Consider the following 21,807-nt stretch of genomic DNA (forward strand, 5'->3'; position numbering starts at 1 on the left):
AACAGTTGCAGCATCCCACGGTCATGTGATTGTCATTTGCGACCTTCCCTGCCAGCTTCCCACAAGTAAAGTCAATGAGTGGCTTTTTGTCCTGAGGAGCCCTCCCCCACCCAGCAGCAGCCACCCTGGCCCTGCTCACGCTACAGCAGCCACTTGTGGACCCGAGCAGCTTGTGAGCCACCTGGGATTTACAACTTCCTGCTGGCTTCCCCGCTGACTTTCTTTGTTGGAAGCGATCAAGAAGTTGTGAGGAGGTCCTTGCTTAACAACTCACGATCCTCGCTGATGGGGACTGCCATCGCTAAGCGAGGTGATCATGTGACATTGTGCTTTATAACTGCATCGCTTAGTGATGGAACAGCACCCCTGAAAGCCACAAGGGACTCCTGGATGACAATCGCCACACCTCTACTCCTGCCCCGGAGTCTCGGCTGATGCCATACCCAGAACCCAGCTGGGCATACCTCCAAAAGGGCCACCCCCCCATTCCAGTCCCAGCCAGGTCTCGGTAATAAATGTCAGGTCAGCCCTCTCATTGATGATTAGATGAGGGAGGCCTTATTACTGACCAATCTTGCATTTAAATATGTGTCCCCTCAATTATTTAACCTTTTACTCACTAGCACCAGAATCTTGGGTGTCTGCAAGTGGCAACCCTGGCCAATTTTGCCGGGCTTGGAACCTAAGTGAGGTAGGGCCCGATTCAGAGAAATCTGTATGCGGGCCAAGAAGCAACAGTTAGAACCGGTCATGGAACAACCGATTGGTTCAAAATAGGGAAAGGTGTACGACAAGGCTGTATACTGTCACCCTGCTTATTTAACCTATATGCAGAGTACATCATGAGAAATGCCAGGCTGGAAGAATCACAAGCCGGAATTAAGATTGCAGGGAGAATCATCAACAACCTCAGATATGCGGACGATACCACCCTAATGGCAGAAAGTGAAGAAGAACTAAAGAGCCTCTTGATGAGGGTGAAAGAGGAGAGTGCGAAAGCTGGTTTGAAACTCAACATTAAAAAAACTAAGATCATGGCATCTGGACCCATCAATTCCTGGCAAATAGAAGGGGTAGAAATGGAAGCAGTAACAGACTTCATTTATTTGGGCTCCAAGATCACCGCAGACGGAGACTGCAGCCATGAAATTAAAAGACGCTTGCTCCTTGGGAGGAAAGCCATGGCAAGCCTAGATAGCATATTAAAAAGCAGAGACGTCACCTTGCCGACAAAGATCCGCATAGTCAAAGCTATGGTTTTTCCAGTAGTAATGTATGGCTGTGAGAGCTGGACCATAAAAAAGGCCGAGCGCCGAAGAATTGATGCCTTTGAACTGTGGTGCTGGAGAAGACTCTTGAGAGTCCCCTGGACTGCTAGGAGGTCAAACCAGTCAATCTTAAAGGAAATCAACCCTGATTGCTCATTGGAAGGATCGATAATGAAGCTCAAGCTCAGATATTTTGGTCACCTAATGCGAAGAGAGATCTCTTTGGAGAAGACCCTGATGCTGGGAAAGATTGAAGGCAAAAGGAGAAGAGGACGGCAGAGGATGAGATGGTTAGATAGCATCACTGAAGCAATGAGCATGAAACTGAGCAAACTCAGGGAGGCAGTGAAGGACAGGAAGGCCTGGCGCAATATGGTTCATGGGGTCACGAAGAGTCGGACACGACTTAATGACTAAACAACAACAGGGCCCGATTAATACATGGATGGGAAACCATCCCACTGTTTTTTGCTAGCATCTCAAACTGGGGCCTGCAGCTCATAGGCCACCAATTTTGGGGAACTGTCCAGCATCAGCACAGCCTCTCTTGAATCAGACAGAAACGAGAGGAGTATTATTCTGAGGACACCATGCCCCCAATATCTGGATGATGGCTCACTGCAGTTTTGTAATGGTGTAGGCTGGAAGCACCCTGCCACCAGAGGTCCATGTGCCACGGCTTTTCACCAGAGTCCTGTAAGTAGGAATGGCATCACCATAACACAGAGTCCCCATTTCTCAAGCCACGGAGGAGTTCCAGCAAGACACTGTGGAGAACAGGGTCAAATGCCGCTATGACATCTAAAACAGCAAACCAAATGGGACTCTCCTAACCTGCTCCAGGTGACTGTCCTCAAGCAGGTCAACCCAGGCTGTGTCAGATCTAAATAAGTGGCTTCCTTCAAGCATGTCTATAGTTGGCCACCCACCTCCCCCTCTCTGTTCTCCTTGCCAAAACAAAGATATATCCACAACTAGGAGGGAGTTGCCCCAAATCCCCAGATTCAGAAAGGGTCTTAAGACCTTCTACCTACTTCAAAGGCGTAATACAGTAAGGAGGTGTTATTAATGCTCTGGACTGAGTCTTTTAATGTAGTTATACTCTGTTATTACCTGCTGACTGATGGGGAGAAGAATCTCTTTTCTGAACCTTCCACTGACAAACAAGCACATGTTCCCAGTGCTTATCAGGACTAGGGGCAAGGCTATGCTCCTTGCCGCATCTCCCCTACTTCTGGGAAATGGCATGCCTTGCAGTCTCTGCACACCCCAAATTAATTTTGCTACAAATGGGTACTGGCAGAGGCTCCGCAATTCCTTGGGGCTTGGTAGGATATATTTTTAAATCTCTAAGTAAATGGTGTTATTTATCAGTAAAGCCAAATGAAGAAAACTAAAAGCAGGAAAGTAAACCTCTTTCTAGCCCCTCAACAGCTTTGCACCAATAGGTAGTTTTGGATACCAACCGAAAGGAAACTCCAGAGAGTCTGGAATCCTCTACCTGAGAAGTGCCAGGGCAATATATAAAGCCTCCAAAAGCTTTGGGTGTAGCCCCAGAGACCCGCTGAAATTGTTACCAGATTGTAGCCTTTAACATGACAGAGTGGAAAAATGACTAAATACTTGACTGGGCCACAAAGAAGTTAGCTGTCTTTAATTAATCAAAATGCCAAGGTCAACATACTGAAACTCACTTTAGTTTTTGTCCTGGGCTACACCCACCAAATTTTGGAACATGGCTCCTCATGCAGAAAAAGCTGCACAGGGCCCAACAGCTGTAGGGTTAAAACAAGAGCACTGTTTCCCAACTTGATGCTTTCAGAAGCTCCCATCATCCACAGCCAGCCATACCACAGCCTGGGAGACCTGGGTCCTACTCTCTGCCAGCTATGAAACTCTCTGCTTAACAAACTTTGCAAAGTTGTTTAGAAAATAAGAAATGGAGGAATTTGTTAGAAGAAGGCTGGTACAAGTAGTCCTCAACTTACAACCACAATTGAGATCAGAATTTCTGTCGCTAAGCTAAGTGAGACGTCACGTGACTGCACTGCTTAGCGACTGCAATCCTGACAATTCTCCTTGCCTTTGTTAAGCAAATTTCACCGGTCGTTAGCTGAGGACCCACCCCAATCCAAGACATTCCAGGCTTGGTCCTTCCCAGCTCTGAGTCTCAGTAAGGTAAAGGACTGCCTCCAACTCCCCCCACCCACCTATCTCCCCCCTCATCTCTGCCCTTTTGGCCACCCTGCACTGCCTTGCAGGGTGGCAAGCAGCCCCAAAACCACGCGGCTCTGGGGCTGCAAGAAAGCACTGAGCTGTAGCACAGCACAAAGCTGCAGCCGCCCTAGCCCAACCACATGAAACTGCCCCAGGAAGCACATGTTTGCCCAGCTGTACCCTGCAACAACCTTTTGCCTTTTGCACTCAGCCCCCGTGGCTGAATCAGAAGTGCCTCGCTGCCTTTGCTGTCTCCTTTTTGGATGCAGCTTCTCTGGCGAACTTTTCCTCCACATGGCTCCCTGAGCCTTTGGAAAGCTGCGCAGCTTTCTGAAGGCTCTCCAAAGTCAACTTCGTGCTATGCTGCGGCTCAGGGGCTTCTTGCACCCCTAGAGCTGCATGGTTCTAGGGCTGCTTGCCGTCCTGCAAGGCAGGGTGCAGGGTGGCCAAAAGGGCATAGATGGGGGGGGGAGATAGGCAGATGGAGGGAGTTGAAGTGTCCCTGCAGGCATAAGTGCGGGCAGGCTGCCAAGTGCCTGAATTTTGATCATGTGACTGTGGGGGTGCTGCAACGGCCATAACTTTGAGCAAGGGTCCTAAGTCCCTTCGTTCAGCACTGTTGTAACTTTGAAAAGTCGCTGAACAAATAGTCATAAGTTGAGGACTACCTGTATAGAAATGTAAATGTATAATTTAAAAAAGTGATAAGATGAATGATTACACAATTAACCTTGCATCAGTAATGTCTCCCCCAACCCCATACCTCCATCAAAGTTTCCTCAGGCAGTTCTGGAGCTTCAAAGCTGGGAGGTGACGCACCGTAAGGCATGTACTTCAAGCAAGGAGCTGCCTCAACTCCAGGGGGAGAGGAGCCCATGTAAATCCCAGGGGGAGAGCCCATCAGGACACGGCCACTGGTAGAGCAGAGGGAGCCTCCAGAACTGTTAGAGCCAACTAAAAGGCGGGAATGAAAAAAAGACATCACACATACACATATACACACACTCAGGACTGTGTGAGCTTAAAATAGTCTTCCCAATTTGATGCCCTGTGAGGGTGAGGATCTGTAGCCCCATCACATCAGGAACCAGCTTGGAGAAATCTGGTTTAAAATGAATAGCCAAGTGGGAGAGACCATAAGGAATTTCACTACCACCACCACCCTTAGCTGTCCTGGTGAGAAGTCACATAAAATGTGACAATAAGAATGCAAGGCCTCCCTTCATCAATCCCACAGGGGACTCTCAGAAGAGGTACTGCATTTCTGCTGATAGACAGGAAGCAGAAATTTGGTTCACGGGCAGTTTCTAAGACAACTGGCTGCAGGAAGAAAAAAAAACTGATCTGAAAACAAGATGTTTCAATTTGGTTCTTTCACCTCTGAACTGTGTCCAGAAAATGATAGAAATAGCCCAGCACTGGGAGATCCAGTTCACTCTTAAAATGGGAGGAATGGGGACACAGAGTTCCTGAAAAAATGCCAACTCTGCTTCACAAAAACACTGCAAAATGGAGTTCTGCCAGGACGCCCCCCCCACCACAAAAAATGAGACATTCAGTTTTCCTTGGCAACCAATGATGCTGAATCCCTTCAAGATTCCACCTCCAAAATCTATTTCATCCTTCTCCCGACTCTGGGATTCTCCCCAGGTGACTGCTTCTCCCAACTCCTAGCAGTGGATGGTGCCATCTGGCTATCTATAAATAGTACTTGCAATAGAACTGATGAAATCAGTGTTGCATCTGCCACGTAGGACCTCTTGCCTGAGCTAGGGAAACAGCCTGAAAAATGTTGGATGTGCAAGGAAGCAGGTTATCAACTGCAAGAGTGTTTACTCTCCTGGGCCCTCACTTCTTGCTGCTTCTTTCTGCCCCGACCCATTCTCAAGTCCCTCTTCTCTAGTTTCAATCTCCTTGAAGAGCAGGGAGTGCCTTTGAGACGGAAAGACCGTCTGGCCACTCTCCTTGCACCCCAGCCAGACTCTGTCCAAGGCCCTTTGCCCCTGAAGGAGTCGCCTCCTCACCTGACATTGTCCGAGCTCTGAGAACCATATGGGTGCAAGTCGGAGGTGTGGCACTATTTGGAGGGGATCCTACAGTGAACATCACTGCCCGGGAACTGGCTCCAACTGGCATGGACGGAGGTCCTCCTGTGATGCCACAGGCCCCTGGGGGAGCTGGGGAGGGAAGATTATTGTGTTAGATCTCAGGAAAAGCCTGGTATATGCAGAATCTAGGCCATCAGCTACAAGTCTGAACTTTAGCTATTTCTCAAGAGCACGTCTTACCGATTCTTCCTCTACACTCCCAAACAGCCCCCTCCATTTCCCCCCTTTAAAACCAGCCTTTAGGTCAAATCTGGATTTTAGCATAACACAGTCTGGGCTCCTGGAAGCCCTACCAAATTGTAAAGCGACTCTTTTGGAAAAGAGAAATGCTTCCGTTTTCTCCAATCTGGGGCTCCCACAACCGCCTTGGGCATCAATTCCCATCCTTGGGAACTCTGGGAATTGAAAATCTCAATACATCTGGAGGTGGCCAGTTGGAGAAAGGTGAATTTTGAAGCAAGCTGACAGGAGGGACAGATTTCAAAGCCAGACATTTCATTATGGCTGTGACATCAACCTCAGTTGGCAGGGGTGCCTGTATACACAGGCACACTTCCTTGTTTCCCCCTCTTTATAGGCCAGGTATCTTATTATCATCCCTATTCCCCATCCCAGGCAGGACAAAGCAACTTGCACCCCTCTTACCTGTATCCATTGGCCGCTCAGTATTAAGGCTGTCAGTGCTGCCCTGGTAGAGTTGGCTGCTAAGGGCAGCCTTTGCTGGTTGATCTGACAGCTTGCTAGTACTTACAGACCTGGGGAAGGAAGAAAGGATATGGTCAGAACAGGATGTGAGGGTTCTGAGTTGGAGATGTGAGTGTCTAGTGGCTCCTCCTTCTCTCAGAACAGCTCCCCAAATTTGATGTTCTCCAGATGGGAAAGACCCTGATAACCTTGTAGCTAGCCTAGTCATCTTAGCAGCAGGGTGGGGAAGAGAGCATGAAGCGAAGTGGGACTTGCACAAACATTCACCAGAGGTGAGGTTTATACATCATACCACACCATAAAACCTGGTTTACAGCCACAATGGCTGGGTTAAAACACATGCAACCAGAATCAAACCCAGCGTGTTATGGCTCAGAGTGACGGATCCTCACACAAGTCAACCAGGGTTGCGTATCCCATGCCAAGTGCTTCTCAGACCTCCTCGCCCTCTTACTGCCATTCCAGAAAGAAAGATAAGCTTAAAATCATTTATTTATTTATTTCATTAAATGTATTGCAGCCGCCCACTCCAGCAGACTCTAGGCAGCTTACAAAATCTAATATTGAGTTAAAACAATCAAAAATGCAGGCAGAACAAAAAACAAACAAACAACCCCCCCCCCCATATCTTATCTTTATTATGGTCACAGACAAGCACAGAGGTGGGCTTGTTTGTTTTAGATAGCTGCTCTAAGAAAGAAGAGAGCCACTTCTCAAAAAGGAGGAAGTCAGGCCAACTTATTTCTGTAGAACCTTCTCTGCAGGAGAGATTTACTAGAACAAAAAGCAATTAAGCAAAGAACCAAATCAAACCTTGGGGTTGTTTCTAATCCATCCATGATTATAAGAAATGCAAAACACATTAAAAAAAAAAAAGCACCATGGGAAAATCTTGCCAGGAAAAGGAGTGTTTACTCACACCCAGCCTTTCTGTGGCACAATCCACACACTGCAGTAAACACTGCCTGCTGGGGCGCTTTCCCTGAGCAAGCTCTCTGAAAGGAGGCACATCCACCGCCTTTTGTGGCAGGACTGGCTCGAGAGCGCTGTCTCAGCTTCCAGAAAACGACTGCTTTGGTTTTGCTTTAGAGCATGAAGTAAGTGCTTAGGGTTTATGATCCTGCAAGGCCAGCAGCTGGAACAATCTTGAAAGTACTTTTTATTTATTTTACTTGGGCTTATGTGCTGTTCCAATTGATGCTAGCTGCTTCCACGCCTGACAACCATAAATGTGGCATAACAATTATAACCATTATAAAATAATTACTTCCACTTATACAAAAAAGAACATTAAAATTCTTGCTAGCGCCCCAACGCAAGAGACGCCTCATTACATATTTATCCCCAGGGCCTGCTGGAATATCAGGGTTTATCAGCAATCCTAAAACCTGATTGACTGATTATGTGCCATTGAGTAGTTGTCGACTCTTAGCAACCACCTAGAAAGATTTCCTCCATGACGATCTGTCCCCAACCTGATCCTCCACCTCTTCCAACGGTGCCCCCGTCATCCCCGAAACTGAGTCTATCTACCTTGCCTTCTAAAACTTAGCAACCACATAATGGGCCATTTGGATTTCTGGATACAAAATCACAAATGGAGCTCAGAGAGATTTCTAGCCACCAGGAGATGCCACTTCAACTCTTTGCACCCACTGCCCTAGCAGTGAACAGGAGCAAAAGGACGCTGACTTCAGACTACCTCAATTACTAGAATTTCCATAGGATACAGGGAACGGGAGCAAATTCTCTAGGTCCTCTGGAGGGCATTCTCTGCCCTGGGATGGACTCTCCTCTTGGAACTAAGATGCAAATCCAGTTTTGATTGGGCTTTCCAGAGGGAAGAGCCTTCCTTACAGACTGGAAGAGGGAAGAGCCTTCCTTACAGAGCAAAAAACAAGTACTGTGGCAAGAAAGGAAGTTTGTGGGAAAAACAGAAGGTGGCAGGAAAACCGTGAAGACCAGAAAAGCAATTCCCAGCAATATTTTGCCTTCCCCAATATCTGGAACTCGAAATATCAAGGCTGCTAATTCTGGGAAAGAGATACAAATCAAATGCCCTCTACTTTACTTGAAGAACAGAAATTCTCAGTAACGAAACATCTGTTGGCCTGGACCCCCTTGCCCTGGAGGGAATTCTCCAAATCAGGAGAACTTGCCCCTTCCGTGTGAATGCCCCAGAACGCCATTCGAGATTCTGGCCCCAAAGCCACCCAAGGCTTGAATACAATCTTTCAGCTTAGGGGGGAATAGGACTCTTAGCTGCCTTGCCTCCTTTGGATTCACTTTGAAAAGAGACAAATAAACCTTCAGGTTTCCTACATTTGAATGACTTGTTCCTATGAGTAAAATCTGTCCAGAGAAGAATCACCCATGAGATCAGATGTGCGTCCTGTATTTCCACGGAATACTGCAGAGCCCAGAATGTTTGCTGGGAGCCTTGTCTCCCTTACGGCAGGCACCCGTTGATGACCAAACACCACAACGAAGATGATCTGCTGTCACTAGAGCATCCTGCGTAGAGGAACATGGCTCCAAGTATGGAAATGAATCCAAGCAATGCTTGGCTCTGAGATGACTGCCTGTGAAATTAAAACCTGGTCTTCAAGGCCAATGGAAAGGTGTTCCTGGTGGGACCTCAGGGGGGAGATATGGAAGCACTCATCTTCACCTGAAGGAAACATCTGATGGCCAGATAGCCAAGTCCACTTCTGGTAGCACAGAACTGGTTGGTGCAGCCTGAGAAACAGCTGTTTAGCTGCAGAATGGAGCTTCTGGAGGGTTTCTAAAGTGTCCACACTTTGGGAATTGCAGATCTCTTCCATGTTGGGTTGCATAGTACTGACTATGGATCTCGGACTCTTGGCTGAAACTCATCAGTTGCAGCCACGGGTGCCATCACTGGGCAAAATACAAACACTGGAGTGCTTAGCAGTTTGAGCTTCAGCCCAGATGGCCTCAGCATAGAAAATCTTAATGACTTCATGCTTATCACCATGATACATGTGAAAGAGACCTAAACTCTAGCATCTGAAAAGTGTGGGGCCATGGTGTCAAGCTAGAGGCCCTTCTTGTCCAGAATGCAGAGTGCCAACAATGTCAACAGAAGTATGATCCAATTTGATGGAGGGTGATGAAATGGTAGATAATATCTTACTTCTTGTACTGGACAAAGATACTTAAGGTGCTTTGAGTGGGAGGCATAGAGCATGGATTTCACACAAATCTTTGATCATTTTAAGTAGAGCTATCTACTTAAATTAATTAAATGACGGTAGCAGCATAGCTATCAAGACTTGCGCCAATTGAAAAACTGGTTATTGTATGAGGTACTCACTTGGAATCCAAAGTGATCTGAGCAGTTTACTTGGTTTATGCCCACATAACCTTCAAAGGACAGAAAGACAGCCCCAGCAACTAGAGAAGAAATGGAAGGGAAGCCAAAACTGATCAAGACGACCAATTCTCGATGATCCTCATCCTAAGAATGGTGCACCTGTGGCCTGGAAGCACAGCCAAACAGGTGGAAGGACCAAGCATGGGGGTATCTGACAGTAAGCCACCACTGGGAGGACAGGGAGACACCACAGACTGTGACTCTTCGGTGTTCTAGACTTTGAGATGGCCTGAAGGCACTCTTCTGCAGGTTCACCACAAAGCTGAGGTCCTTCAAGTAATCTTGGATGATCTCTGTCTGGTACTTTGTAGCTTTCTTTTAGAAGCTCTGTGGTTCTTAACTTTCTGGGGCGTCTTTTGAAAACAAAGATTCTGGGATCTCCGAGGACTGTCTGGGCCTTCTGAGAGTGAGGAAGAGGCAGTCTGAATGAGTTGATGATTTTTTCCCTTATTCTATTATGCTGTTTGTGGGGCAGGATTCAGACTTCCTGAAAAGCAGCTAAGCCCCAGAAATGAAGCCTTTAATCCACCATTCTGCAGGAGGAAATTTAACACAGCCTAACTACCTGGGTTTTCAGATTGTTCTGGCACCATTGTAGTCCCCAGCAGGGGCACACACCTCTCCTCAGCACTGCCGTAGTCCTAATGTAGGGGGAAAAAGAGGGAGGAAGCAGGAGGGAGTGAAGACCAGAGCAGAGAATATTTTAAAAGAACAAAAAGAAAAAAAGAAAAAACCAGCTATACGCTCTTAGGAATTCCAGACTAATCCAATTGCTCTGCTCACTAAGCAGGGCTGGTGTGGGAGTCAAGACGTCCCTGAAAAGGGCTTCAAGACTGCCTCCCACCTGCTATTCCAGAAGGAGGTATCATCCTGAAAGGGAGGACGCCATAAAGATGCTATGGAAAATTATGATCCATGTGCAACTCCTCTGTAAGAAAGACCAGGACAATGATCTTCTTCCCTATAAAAGGAACAGGCAGTCTACAGCCTGTGCATTGCAATAATGCCTCCCCGCTCCACTTGAAACTGCTGCTTTCCCGTAGCTGAAATCAGAGACCTGCAAGTTGGATCACCAGCTTGTGAGCAGAGCTTCTTCCGTCCTCCTCTAACAAGATTACCGGGAGAAAGCTGTTAAGTGTTTATATTTGCTTGTGCGCAAGTGGCTCCCGAGCCAGCAAACAGTACAACCATCAAGCAATAAAAAACTGCTCACCTTGGTGGACAATACAGGGAGTGGAACTGGGGAGAAGAATGAGAACACCTTAAATACAGTGAGTTCCTGGCACAGTCTGATTAACAGTCTGGACCTAAGCTACCACTGTACCAGCCAACTTCAAGCAGCTCTGGAATGCTCTGAAGCTTTTGATGTTGGGGTTGGTTTAGGGCAAGGATTCTTTATCTGGGGTTCACAAATAAGAGTGGGCAGGGGGTTCTGTGGATAGATTTCAGGGGTTATCTATCCCTCTGGAACTTGGATGGGGAAAAAAACCTGTAACTTTATTCTATTTTATTTCATGCCTTTAAATACATTTTTCTGAGAAGGGTCCCATAAGTTACACCAGACTCTCACAGGGGTCTCTAGCACAAAAAGTTTAAGAACCCCTGATTTAAAGCCACAGTCGTCATCGTTGTCATCACCACCATCATCCTGCACTTACCAGGGCTGGTGTGTATCAGAACACACAAACATTACAAATCAACTCAAAAAGAATTTAACCAAAATCCAGTGAACGCATATTAACATTGAAATAACAATGTTTATGTTTTAAAGCATGCTGCAGAACAGACCAAGGATGCGTACAGTGTAGGATGGGGATCAATACCTGCCAAATGCTGTCTTGCCATGTTGATCTCTTGCCTGCTTTTCGCCGCCTTGTGTGGAGTGGAAGGGTGTGAACTCTCTGGTCTCCCCCATATCCTTCGGCTGTGGAAGCAAGAGCTCAGAGGGCCCCTGCCGACTGACTAGGCCCACTAAGTTAGAAGACGCTTGGGTCTTGGGGATTTTGAAAGGAGCGGTCGCCTAAAGGAAAAGAAAAAAAATCCCTTCCTGAATTCCAAATCAGTTATGAGGACTGGGGTCACAGACCTTTTAAACCCCTTCAAAAGAAGAGTTGAACGTGATTAAGCTACCACCTGGCACAAGCCAGGCTGGCGTGGCGGTGAACGTGCTGGCCTAGGAACTGGGAGACGGTGAGTTCTAATTCTGCCCTAGGCATGAAAGCCGGCCGGGTGACTTTGAGCCAATCACTCTCCCTCAGCCCAACCCACCTCACAAGGCTGTTGCTGTGGGGAAAATAGGAGGAGGAAGGAGTATTAGGTATGTTTGCTGCCTTGAATAGACCAAATATATATTAAAAAAAAGGTGGGATGATGATGATAACATCCTTGTTTCTACTCAACTGTATTACTTCTTAGGGGGAACATACAAGATTGCACTACTAAGGTTCTTTGAAACCACAGTTAAAAAGGCAACAGATAACAGCAAGATTACATGTTCCTTTTCAGTGGTATATGGCAAATCGATCTATTTTTAATTCTTGTAAACTGCCTCAAAATGTTTCGGAACATAAAGATAGTGTTCAAATGTCATCAGTAGGAGAAAAGGCACTAATGTGGGAGGAGAAAAGAGCACAAAACTTCGTATTTTATTTTATTGTGCTGATTTTCATTTTATGCTTATTTTCTTCTCAAAGGAATCCAGACGGTCCAATTTATTAGGCCCAATGTTCTTTCAATCAACACTGCATCAGAGCATACATAAAAAAATATACACATACCAACTGAAATTAACAAAATATTACAGAAAGGTCTTTGGGGGTGTCATAAACTAATACAAATTGCAAAAGGAGCCTAGAAATCCTTTCTGATGAAAGATCCTAGTTACTTCTTTCGAAGATGGCCTTCTCTCACGAATTTAAATTAGTTTTAGTCAAAACTGTTATCTGATTTCAGTACTGTGAGCAATTTTAAAATAACTGGCACCTGTTGCTTGTTTAACATTTTATTATTATTTTATGGTATGTAACTTTTTGGGGGATGCTTTCATTCCACTAAGGGAGAGGCACCAATATTTTAAATCAATAAGCAAGGATTATTTAAATTAATGATGTCTGTCATTACCTACTTTGAGCTTCCAAGAGGTGGGCTATCACTAAAAATAAGGCAACGATATAAAAATATTAAAACAGCACTTTAAAATTCTAAAATTGAAAACCTGGTTGTGTAACTGCAAATCACAACTAAAGCCTAAGATTTAGCAGGGCTTTTTTCCCAACCCCCTAAACCAAAACATCACACCATATGTGAGTAAGACAAAAGAAAAGTTTGGTGCTCTCCAATGCTCTACCACCAAGCAATTCCTGAAACTAAAGCCTCAGGGTTCCATTTTACACCACTTGGAAAGAAATCCCAAACCCATGATTGTCACTTGGATGTAAGGCATGAACCTGGTGAGGCAGGAACCAGTGGTTCTAGGACAGACAAAACTGCTATGTCAACATTAAGCAGGTCTCCCAATCTCAAGGTCTTGAGGGGAATAGCCAAATTTCTACTGACTCAAAAAGGCTTGGAATTTAAGCCCTGGAGTGTATACCTAACTATAGGTGCTGATTCTGGGTCTGCAGTAGGCAGATTGTGGCTTCAATCTTGTCCACAACAAAGCTGTGGTTTGTCTGTGAGCTTCTGCTATAAACAAGTAAGTTCCTACATGTGAGGTTAAGTGGTTGGAAAGCTGAGACATATTGCTATGTTTGGTATGAAGCCTGACAGCTGGGAAACTTCATATAGGATTTGTACCGGGAGACTGGTTAGTTTTCTGTATTGTTAGACTGTCTTGTAAGAGCGGGTTGAGGAAGCCAGAGAAAAGGATGGCACCTTTCTGCCTTATCTGCAGGACCCCAGAGAACCTGCTTCTGTATCAGCCTAAGAACTTGGCCAACGCTTATCCCATTCGTGTATAGCAGCTCTGAACACTCACCTTGGTGGGAGAGCCAATGATGGTTGGCAGGGGAGTTTTGAAGGGCCAGTCCGAGCTCCGTGGAGATGACCCCATGTGTTTGGTGGGCGATGTCCCCAGGCTGCCTGGCCGGCTGGGCTGGGGCGAATGGCCATAGCTGTAGCCCGTGTACGATGGGCAGATGGGGTCTGAATGCTGCTTCCGAAGCTTCTGCTTGTTCTGGTAAATGTCCGTCAGGGTTGGTGTGTTTTGCAGTCGAGCTCCTGCCAACAGGAGGGACTGTGGAGACTGGGACTGTGTTGCTGAGGAGCCTGGCAAGGAGGGGCAGAAACAAGGTGGGATTCAGGGCATCTGGTCAACAATTGTTTTACATCAGTGTTTTTGAAACTTGGCAACTTTAAGATGCATGGACTTCAACTCCCAGAATCCCCCACTCAGCAAGCTCACTGGAGAATTCTGGGAGTTGAAGTCCACACATCTTAAAGTTGCCAAGTTTCAAAAACACTGTCTTCTGCCTTTACCTGAAGTTTTACTCTTCCAGGCTAGCACTTCTGGCAGTTCATGTCACCAAACCTCAGTGGGCCTGCTGAGACACTCTCAAAACCAAACCAAGATCACATCTTGCTTTCTCTTTTTGGACCTGTGGGTGCAATGCATACAATCCTACGAACATCGGCCTTGGCCAGATCTGGTTTTTAAAAGCAGCTCCTCCAAACTGGGGCTTTCCAGAGGCGTTGGAATTGAACCATACTGGCTGGGGGTCATGGAGAGGAAGTCCAACAAGAGCCCACACTAGTTGTGCCAACCCGTTCTTTTTTAACCACCTGCTGAACAAAGGCCTAATGAGCGTGATCAGAGACACTATCCACAACTTGAGGGAGGCAGGCGAAAGAGGGGAAGAAAGCTCTTTGTCATCACAGGTCACACAAGTGGCTGAAAGAAGAAAAGGGACTGCTTTCATGAGCCACCAAAACCAATAACAAAGCCCGCGCAGAATCTCAGAGTTGCCCCATCAACAGGATGTTACAGCTCAGGGAAAGGTCAACCCGGGTTACAGCACTGGTTGTTTTGTTCTCTTTCTTGGAAGCACGTCCTCTAAACATGCCATGCACACAAAAAGCATCTGACCAGGATCAGAGCACGTGTGTGCCCAGGCGCTAGAGAGAGACAAGTGCAGGCAAGGAGAGCAATGAAGAGGAATTCTGTAAAGGCTCTCGTAAAGTGTTGTCCAGCTATTACCAGAAAGGCATTTTTCCTTTCCTCCCTAAAGAGAGCTAGGTTAATTTGTGCTTCTCAAGAGCTCCCGACATTACAGCCTGAAAAAAAAACTGCTTGCCTAGGGGTGAAGAACTGGGGCCCTGCCAGTTTCTATGCTGGATCCAGAGCAGAGTCTGAAATCACATCCCACATCCACTGCCCTGCTTGCTTGCCCGTGTTCCATCCCTGATCGTCCAAGGCAGTAACAGAGCGCTTATTATATGAAGAACAGCACATGGTCTTGGATGCTTCATCAATCGCTAACTGCATCCGTCTGAACTTAAAGAATGCCACCTGCCTGCTCCCAACGCTTTTCCCAGTTCAACTTCAAAAGCGAAGGCTGATCACATGCCCTCTGTCAGAGCCCCTGCGTGTGGAACTGCCTCTCTCCTGAAATCTGAGGCGTCCAACCCTGCCAGCCTTCGAGAAGGCCCTTCTTATCCAGGCCAGGACAGTATACAAGCTTGAGCTGCGTGTCGCTGGCACATCTGTTCTATAATTTTCCTTTGTATTTGATGTTTTTACCCCGTTTATTTATTGAACAAATTTATATAGCCACCCATCTACCGGAAGGAACTCTGTGAGCTGCCCAGAGTTGCCTGGCAAGGGGGTGGCCATATAAATCAAATGAATTCCCAAAGTGCAGCTCTTCAGCATTAGAGGCCAAGTTATGAGAAGCTGACTACTTCAGTGATGAAACAAATGCTGGGCTGGAAACCGGCAGACACAAGAAGTGTGGAGAAGAAGTGCCACTTTGCCTCTCTTACTGCCACTCTACAGTCTCAAATGCGAGCTTTTGCCAGTGCTCAGTTCTGCCCACTTCTGTTTTTTCACCCTCTAGGTGTCTTTTTAGTGACTTCATTGTCCTCAACTCCTCATTAACAAGGAGCTGCCAGGGATTGACAACTGGGCAGAGACTTCTTGGAGCAATCCTGACCACTGCTCTGCTTGCCTCCGCTTCCCATAGAGTGAGCAGGTGCAAGGCAGGACTGCTTGCTAGATTGACAACGAACTCCTCAAGCACCCTCTAAAAACTTGCCAGATCCATAAGGCCTGTAACAGATACCCTTTCCCTCTTATTAGGCTACTAAATTGCAGGTTTATTGTGGTACTATGCAGGAAAGAACCAACAAAAGGGAGTTCTGTTTATACACATTTCAGCAAGTAAACTCCTGCCTTTGAATATGAAAAATCAAAGACGTGAATGTAGGATGAGGGACTGTGCGGACAACAGTACATGTCAAAAGGATCTGGGGTCTTGACAGATCACAAGCTGATCATGAGCCAACAGTGTGATGCAGCTGCAAAAAACAAACGAGCAAAAAAGCAAATGTGATCCTAGGCTGAATCAACAGCATCAGGATCAAGAGAAGACACTGTTCTGCTTTATTTTGCGTTGGTCAGACCACATCTAGAATACTGTATCTAGTTCTAGATGCTGTATTTCAGGAAAAACACTGACAAGCCAGAGTGTGTCCAGAGGAGAGCAACCAAGATGATAAGGGGACTGGAGGAAAAACATTTGCAGGTGTTTGGTACATTTAGCCCGGAAAAGGCAAGACATGATAGCTGTCTTTAGGTATCTGAAGTGCTGTTGTGTGGAAGATGGGCAGAATTGTTCAGTTATTCCAAGACAGGACAAGGAACAATGGGTTTAAGTTACAAGGAGGTTTTGCTTGGACGTCAGGAAAAATGTCCTAATTGTTCAGAGCTGTTCAACAATGGAAGAGCCTGCCTCGAGAGGTGGGGGAGGTACTGGCTGGGTAGACACCTATAAAAAGATGCTGTAGTAGTGGATTCCCGCATCAGGCAACGGTCGGATGTGATGATCTCCAAGATCCCTTCCAACTCTTATTCCAATGACTTGGTTGCCAAAGGCCTTTGAGATATTCTCCATTCCTTCTGGCTTCTATAAGATGGAGCACAAAGGCCTGAGAGATGGAGACCCAGAAGAGAACTGGCCTGTAATCTAACAGTTCTTCACCCTCCATTTCTTAAGCAGTTGAATTATCTCTACAAGCCTCCTGAACAAGCTTGGGTGGAAAGACTTCAAGGTTCTGGGCCAAGGCTGTTTCAGGCTTTGTGCCTCTACAGGAGCCAAAACCTGCTCCTTAAAACCCGGGTGGGGGGACAAAGACAAACTGCTAACCTGAGGAGCTTCGGCCCCGTGATTCGTGCCCTTGCAGCTGCCCGCAACAGCAGTGCCCAAGTTGCTCAGGTATCGCACCAACTGGGGGAAAGGGAAAGAGTGAGATCGTTATTTTTCCCAAGAATGCAACTACTAGAGAGAAAAAATGTCTGATCCAAAGTCACCCTATGAGCTTCTATGACTAAAGACAGGCTTGAATCAGGATCGCCCCAGTCATAGCCCAACACCCTGATGATTACAGCATAATTGCTTACTCAGTAAGCACTATAATTTTAAGATTATAAGATCTATGGGGGCCTGAGTTAGTTTCCTTTATCCTTCTCAACCTCTTTTCCTTACATCATATCTATTTAAGTCCCAAAGGGCAAGAACTGTCTTCTTGTTGTTATTATTCTCTAAGCTGCTCTAGGAATTTTTCAATACGAAAATCAAGGCAGAAATGCTTGGCAACAAGAATGTAAAATGTTATTCATTTAAAATTTTCTCTATACATAGTTTTCATTTTTATCCGTTATAATCCCACGCTTTACCTACTCTTTTAATGGGTTGCCAGTTATCCTCTGTTCAGAAGTGTTTATATATCTTCAAACCATGTTAACGTCATGAGATCTCACAATAAGAACAGCCCGCCTAGTCTTTCCTTTTTCTTAGGAATGAGAAAGCCACCTGCATTTTGTTTTCATAAGATGACAACAATGTCACCACAAAGATAGATCTATATCCCCTTTTGGCATTACTTCATTTGACAACCTTCCCTAACTTGATGTCCTCCATGTATTACATAACAACTTTCAAGCCAGCATCACTCATAAGACAGAAGACGTTATAAAAGTTGGAATCCAACTCCTCTGGAAGACATCACAGTGGAGAAGGGTACTTTAAAGAGTGTGACAAGAGATTGATCAGATAACCATTCAAGTACAACACATCAAACATCAATGCCCCTAACACAAGAAAGCTTCTTCTTCCTCCCAAAATTCAAGGAGATTCCTTATGTCCAACCCCCCTATGTCAGCATTTAAAAAGCAGACATGTCCCATACTTTCTGTGCATCTCTGATGTGGTCAGAGGTCTTGTTCTTCCTCCCAAGCAGTGGCGAAGGGGGACTCCACCTGAATGAACCAAGCCCCATGCTCCAGCCTGAACTGGGGAGGAGCTGGGGGATTCACCCCACCATTATACAGGGCAGCTGAACTTATCCTGCCTGACAAGGAAAGGCCCCATGCGAGAGTTGGCTGTTTATTAAAGACAAAGGTTACCCAAACAGGCAGCCCAGGTTTCCAATTGTGATTTCTGCTTGTGCTGCATTGGAGCTCACCTAGTGGCGAAGGGGAGTAGGGCCTCGAAGAGCCTGTGGACAGCCTCCGGCCAATAGTCTGGGCGGTGTCAGCTGGCACTGGAGAGCAGGAGCCTGTCTTCAGGAAGCCCAAGGGGCTGGTATTGGACCGCCTCACCACCGCAGATCTGAAAGTAGAAGAGAAAGGGCCTACTCCAGCTTCAGAATAGAAATGCGGAATAACTAGCCAATACACCCAGCCAGTTACTTAGTGGAAAGTTTTATTGATTTGCTCAATTTATATGGCCACCCATCTTGTAACATCCTGACAGGAACATAATCCTGAAATGTTTAATGTTCAATTTCAGGATCATTTCCTTATTTACAGCAGGTATATTTTGCCTTTATTCTGAGAAGGAGGCTGATATGGCAATGTCTGCCCTTTGGAACAGCCCCCTTCTCCCTGTCTTGCTGTCCTTTATGAGGGCATTAAGGACTAGGATATTCCCACAGGTACTGGGCTGGGATAATGTCTGAATCAGCCACTAAGACCGAAGTACAGGTAGTCCTTGACTTACGACCATTCGTTTAGCGACTGTTCGAAGTTATGACGGTGCTGAAAAAAAAGTAACTTACAACCGGTCCTTGCACTTAAGAACATTGCAGCATCCCTGCAGTCACATGATGAAAATGTGGGTACTTGGCAACCAGCATGTATTTATGACAGTTGCAGCATCCTGGGGTCATGTGATCGCCATTTGCAACTGTCCCAGCCAGCTTCCAACAAGTAAAATCAATGGAGAACTGTATGATTCACTTAATGACTGCCACAAAAATGTTGTAAAATCAGGTGTGGTCATGTGATGCCTTGCTTAACGACTGCACTACTTAAGAAGGAAGGTCTTACCTTGGTGACCCATGGGGGTTTGACCCTGGGCTGGTGGCTGAAGTCAGGTTCTGCTCAATGAGCTGGTAGTTCCGTAACTGAGTGGGGACTGGAATGGGCATTGTTTCACTCCGCGGGGAGACCGAAGGCTGGCACTGCCTATAGGTGGGGGGCAAGCAGAGATGCAATGAAGACAGGCAGGCAAACCTTTGTGCCATAAGGAGTGCTGTGAAATCCTCTTCTCTGCAGGAATAAATGTTCATGGCTGAGTGCCTGATGGCTCAGATGTCTGTGAAACAGCACCAACGAGACAAGAGGATGCCTGCTGCTAATACACTGGGGAGCGAATGCTGAGGACTTAGGCCTGGGTGGAAAAATCAGTCATGCAATATAGGAAGAGGTCAGCTGGAGGCAGGCTCCTCCTCTTTCTGGCCTCCCTCAGGCAGGGCGGCCACTCCCTGCTTCCCCTCCCTTTAAACATTTCAAAACAAAGCCTTTCTAGGAAAACCCACCAGGGAAGAGGGAACAGGAAGTTCAGAAGTTAGGAAGGCTGAGTTTGTTTATTCAAGGCTTAAAGTCAGGAGACTTGGGAAAGGGCTCAGGGAAAGAAAACAGATGATGCAACCGGTCCCTGGATAGTCAACAAACCAGCTGAAGATTAGCACCTGAGCAGACCGAAGGCATGCACCTGTTTTAGGCCCTACTGTTGCAAACACTGAGTGAGGGTTGCAGCCTCTTGAAGATGGCTTGGCTAAGAAGGCCAGGTTCTGTTTCCCACCCCCCAAAACAGACACCTCAGCTTTCCCACAGGCTTCCCCAAACGGTGCACTTCCAACACACATTTGGAGTGCAGGAAGCTGGGAGGCAGGGGAAGTCACTTTCAGCCTAGTGACCTACATTAGAGGAGAGGATTCTGGCCTGCGCATGACATACACTGAGTTCTTTGGAGGAAAATTGTGATATAAATGGGATAGATACAACAACCAAATAGAATTCTGCCATGCAAAAAAATGTATGGTTACACACCTATCTAACCCTACTTTATTTTCCCCTTTCTATATCTCATTATATGCCTCTGGATGATGGGTAATAAACTGCCTATCTTGGAATGAGATCAACTGCCGCTTGAATGAAAGATGCTGGCTGGGGAATTCTGGGAGCTGAAGTCCACATATTTTAAAGTTGCCAAGTTTGAAAAACACTGGCATAAATGGACCATGTTGACTTTTCTAAGACAGCTGGGAGAGCTTTGCTAACAACCAAAGTATCAGAGGAGAATCTTCCCCTTTTCTAAGCCACCCCAGCAGATGAAGGAAGCTGAGGCAAGAAGAGGAGGAAATCACAAACACGGGAATTTGCAGCCTTGTCCAGATTATTAAATTAGTAGAGGGCAGGTCTCTCCTCTGCAAAATGTTAATAGCCTCTGCAGATCCAAACGTCTAATGTTAGATGTGAAATACAATAATCACTTTTACCTCTTTAAAAAAATGCTTACTAATCAAGGTCACGGAGCGAGGAATTTAAGACCTTTGCTCCACCAACTGAAACTGTCCCCTCTTTGACTATTAAATTCTACCATCTTGCCTTGCACCAGGTCAAGTATCCCTCCAGAAAAGTGATTTTTAAATAAGAAAGGAAAAAAAAATCATGGGAGTTCCACCCAGACTCCCCACATTGTATTTGAGCTCATTAGTTGAAATGGGAGTGGCTAGAAGGATTTAAAAGCATCAAACTGCTGTGTCCTTAATGGGATGGATCCATCTTGGTTCCTGTCCAGACATTGAGATGACACAAACTGTCCCAAACATATCCTGTGCCCAGCCTGTTCCTTTTCCTCTCTTCCCCAGCAAACGTAAAATGCTGTTTTAGTTAATGGAGTTGGGAGAAGAAAAGACATATACTTGGGAGCGAAACAGAATGGCAGGGAGTGACTCGCCATGCCTGCCTTTTTGTAAATATAGAGGATGACTTCTGTATCCATTCTGTGAGGATCACGCCAAGGGTGCCTGCCCACAGAAAGGTGTCGGATGATGCCTAGTGTGAGTTTTAAGAACGAAGGAAGAGGAATGAAGAAAGGGGGAAGGGGGCAGGGTAGAGAGGGCCAGGGCTACACACACCTGTTTGCTGAACCAGAAGGACTACTACCGGAGTTGTTTGAGGAAGGCTTCTGAAAATTGCCAGCGCTTCCCGAAACGGTTAACGGACTCTGTCTGTTAAAGGGGACACAGACAATTAAAGATGAGGGGAAACTATTCCGAAGGGGCTATTTTAGGCTTCACCTAACTTTGGTGGGAGTCACGCAAAACACTTCAAAATGCAACCCCCCCAAAAATCATGCCATGCCCCCTCCATCACTGATGTTACAATTACAGGGTGAAATCACTGCATCCTTACCCTCCACACATCAGGAATTCGCTTGAAGCCCTCCGGCCCGCAGCTGCCAGGGGCAGATCATCTGCAGGGAAAAGAGAGGGATCACAAAACAGGTTTACCCCACCGAGCACGTGATGGGATCGAGGCAGCTACAGGAGAGCATGGTAGAGATGCGGTAAAGGCTGTGTGTTTGTACCCAGGCAATATTCTTACCAA

At 46.3% G+C, this 21,807-nt stretch overlaps 1 protein-coding gene across 6 annotated transcripts in view; it reads right to left on the reverse strand.

The window, feature by feature from the left end:
* ULK2 (unc-51 like autophagy activating kinase 2) overlaps positions 1-21,807 on the reverse strand; it is a 78,056-nt gene that overhangs the window by 8,733 nt on the left and 47,516 nt on the right. For 3 of the 6 annotated variants that reach the window (XR_015794208.1, XM_007425770.4, XM_088131306.1), the window contains exons 14-23: positions 21,613-21,673; positions 21,336-21,428; positions 19,240-19,377; positions 18,375-18,520; positions 17,057-17,137; positions 13,672-13,961; positions 11,519-11,715; positions 6,239-6,348; positions 5,510-5,662; positions 4,249-4,439 (exon numbers count right to left, since the gene is read on the reverse strand). Coding sequence is in view for 5 of the 6 variants with exons in the window: in XM_007425770.4 (XP_007425832.2) it covers positions 4,249-4,439; positions 5,510-5,662; positions 6,239-6,348; positions 11,519-11,715; positions 13,672-13,961; positions 17,057-17,137; positions 18,375-18,520; positions 19,240-19,377; positions 21,336-21,428; positions 21,613-21,673 (1,460 nt within the window). In the remaining variant the exon portion in view is untranslated. The remainder of the gene's footprint in view (positions 1-4,248; positions 4,440-5,509; positions 5,663-6,238; positions 6,349-11,518; positions 11,716-13,671; positions 13,962-17,056; positions 17,138-18,374; positions 18,521-19,239; positions 19,378-21,335; positions 21,429-21,612; positions 21,674-21,807) is intronic. The other 3 variants (XM_007425771.4, XM_088131309.1, XM_088131308.1) reach the window with 2 other exon arrangements.

Source organism: Python bivittatus, unplaced genomic scaffold (assembly GCF_059951505.1).
Source record: "Python bivittatus isolate LINGU-HERP-01145 unplaced genomic scaffold, Pbiv_v1 ctg000940_np1212, whole genome shotgun sequence".
Lineage (NCBI taxonomy): Eukaryota > Metazoa > Chordata > Lepidosauria > Squamata > Pythonidae > Python > Python bivittatus.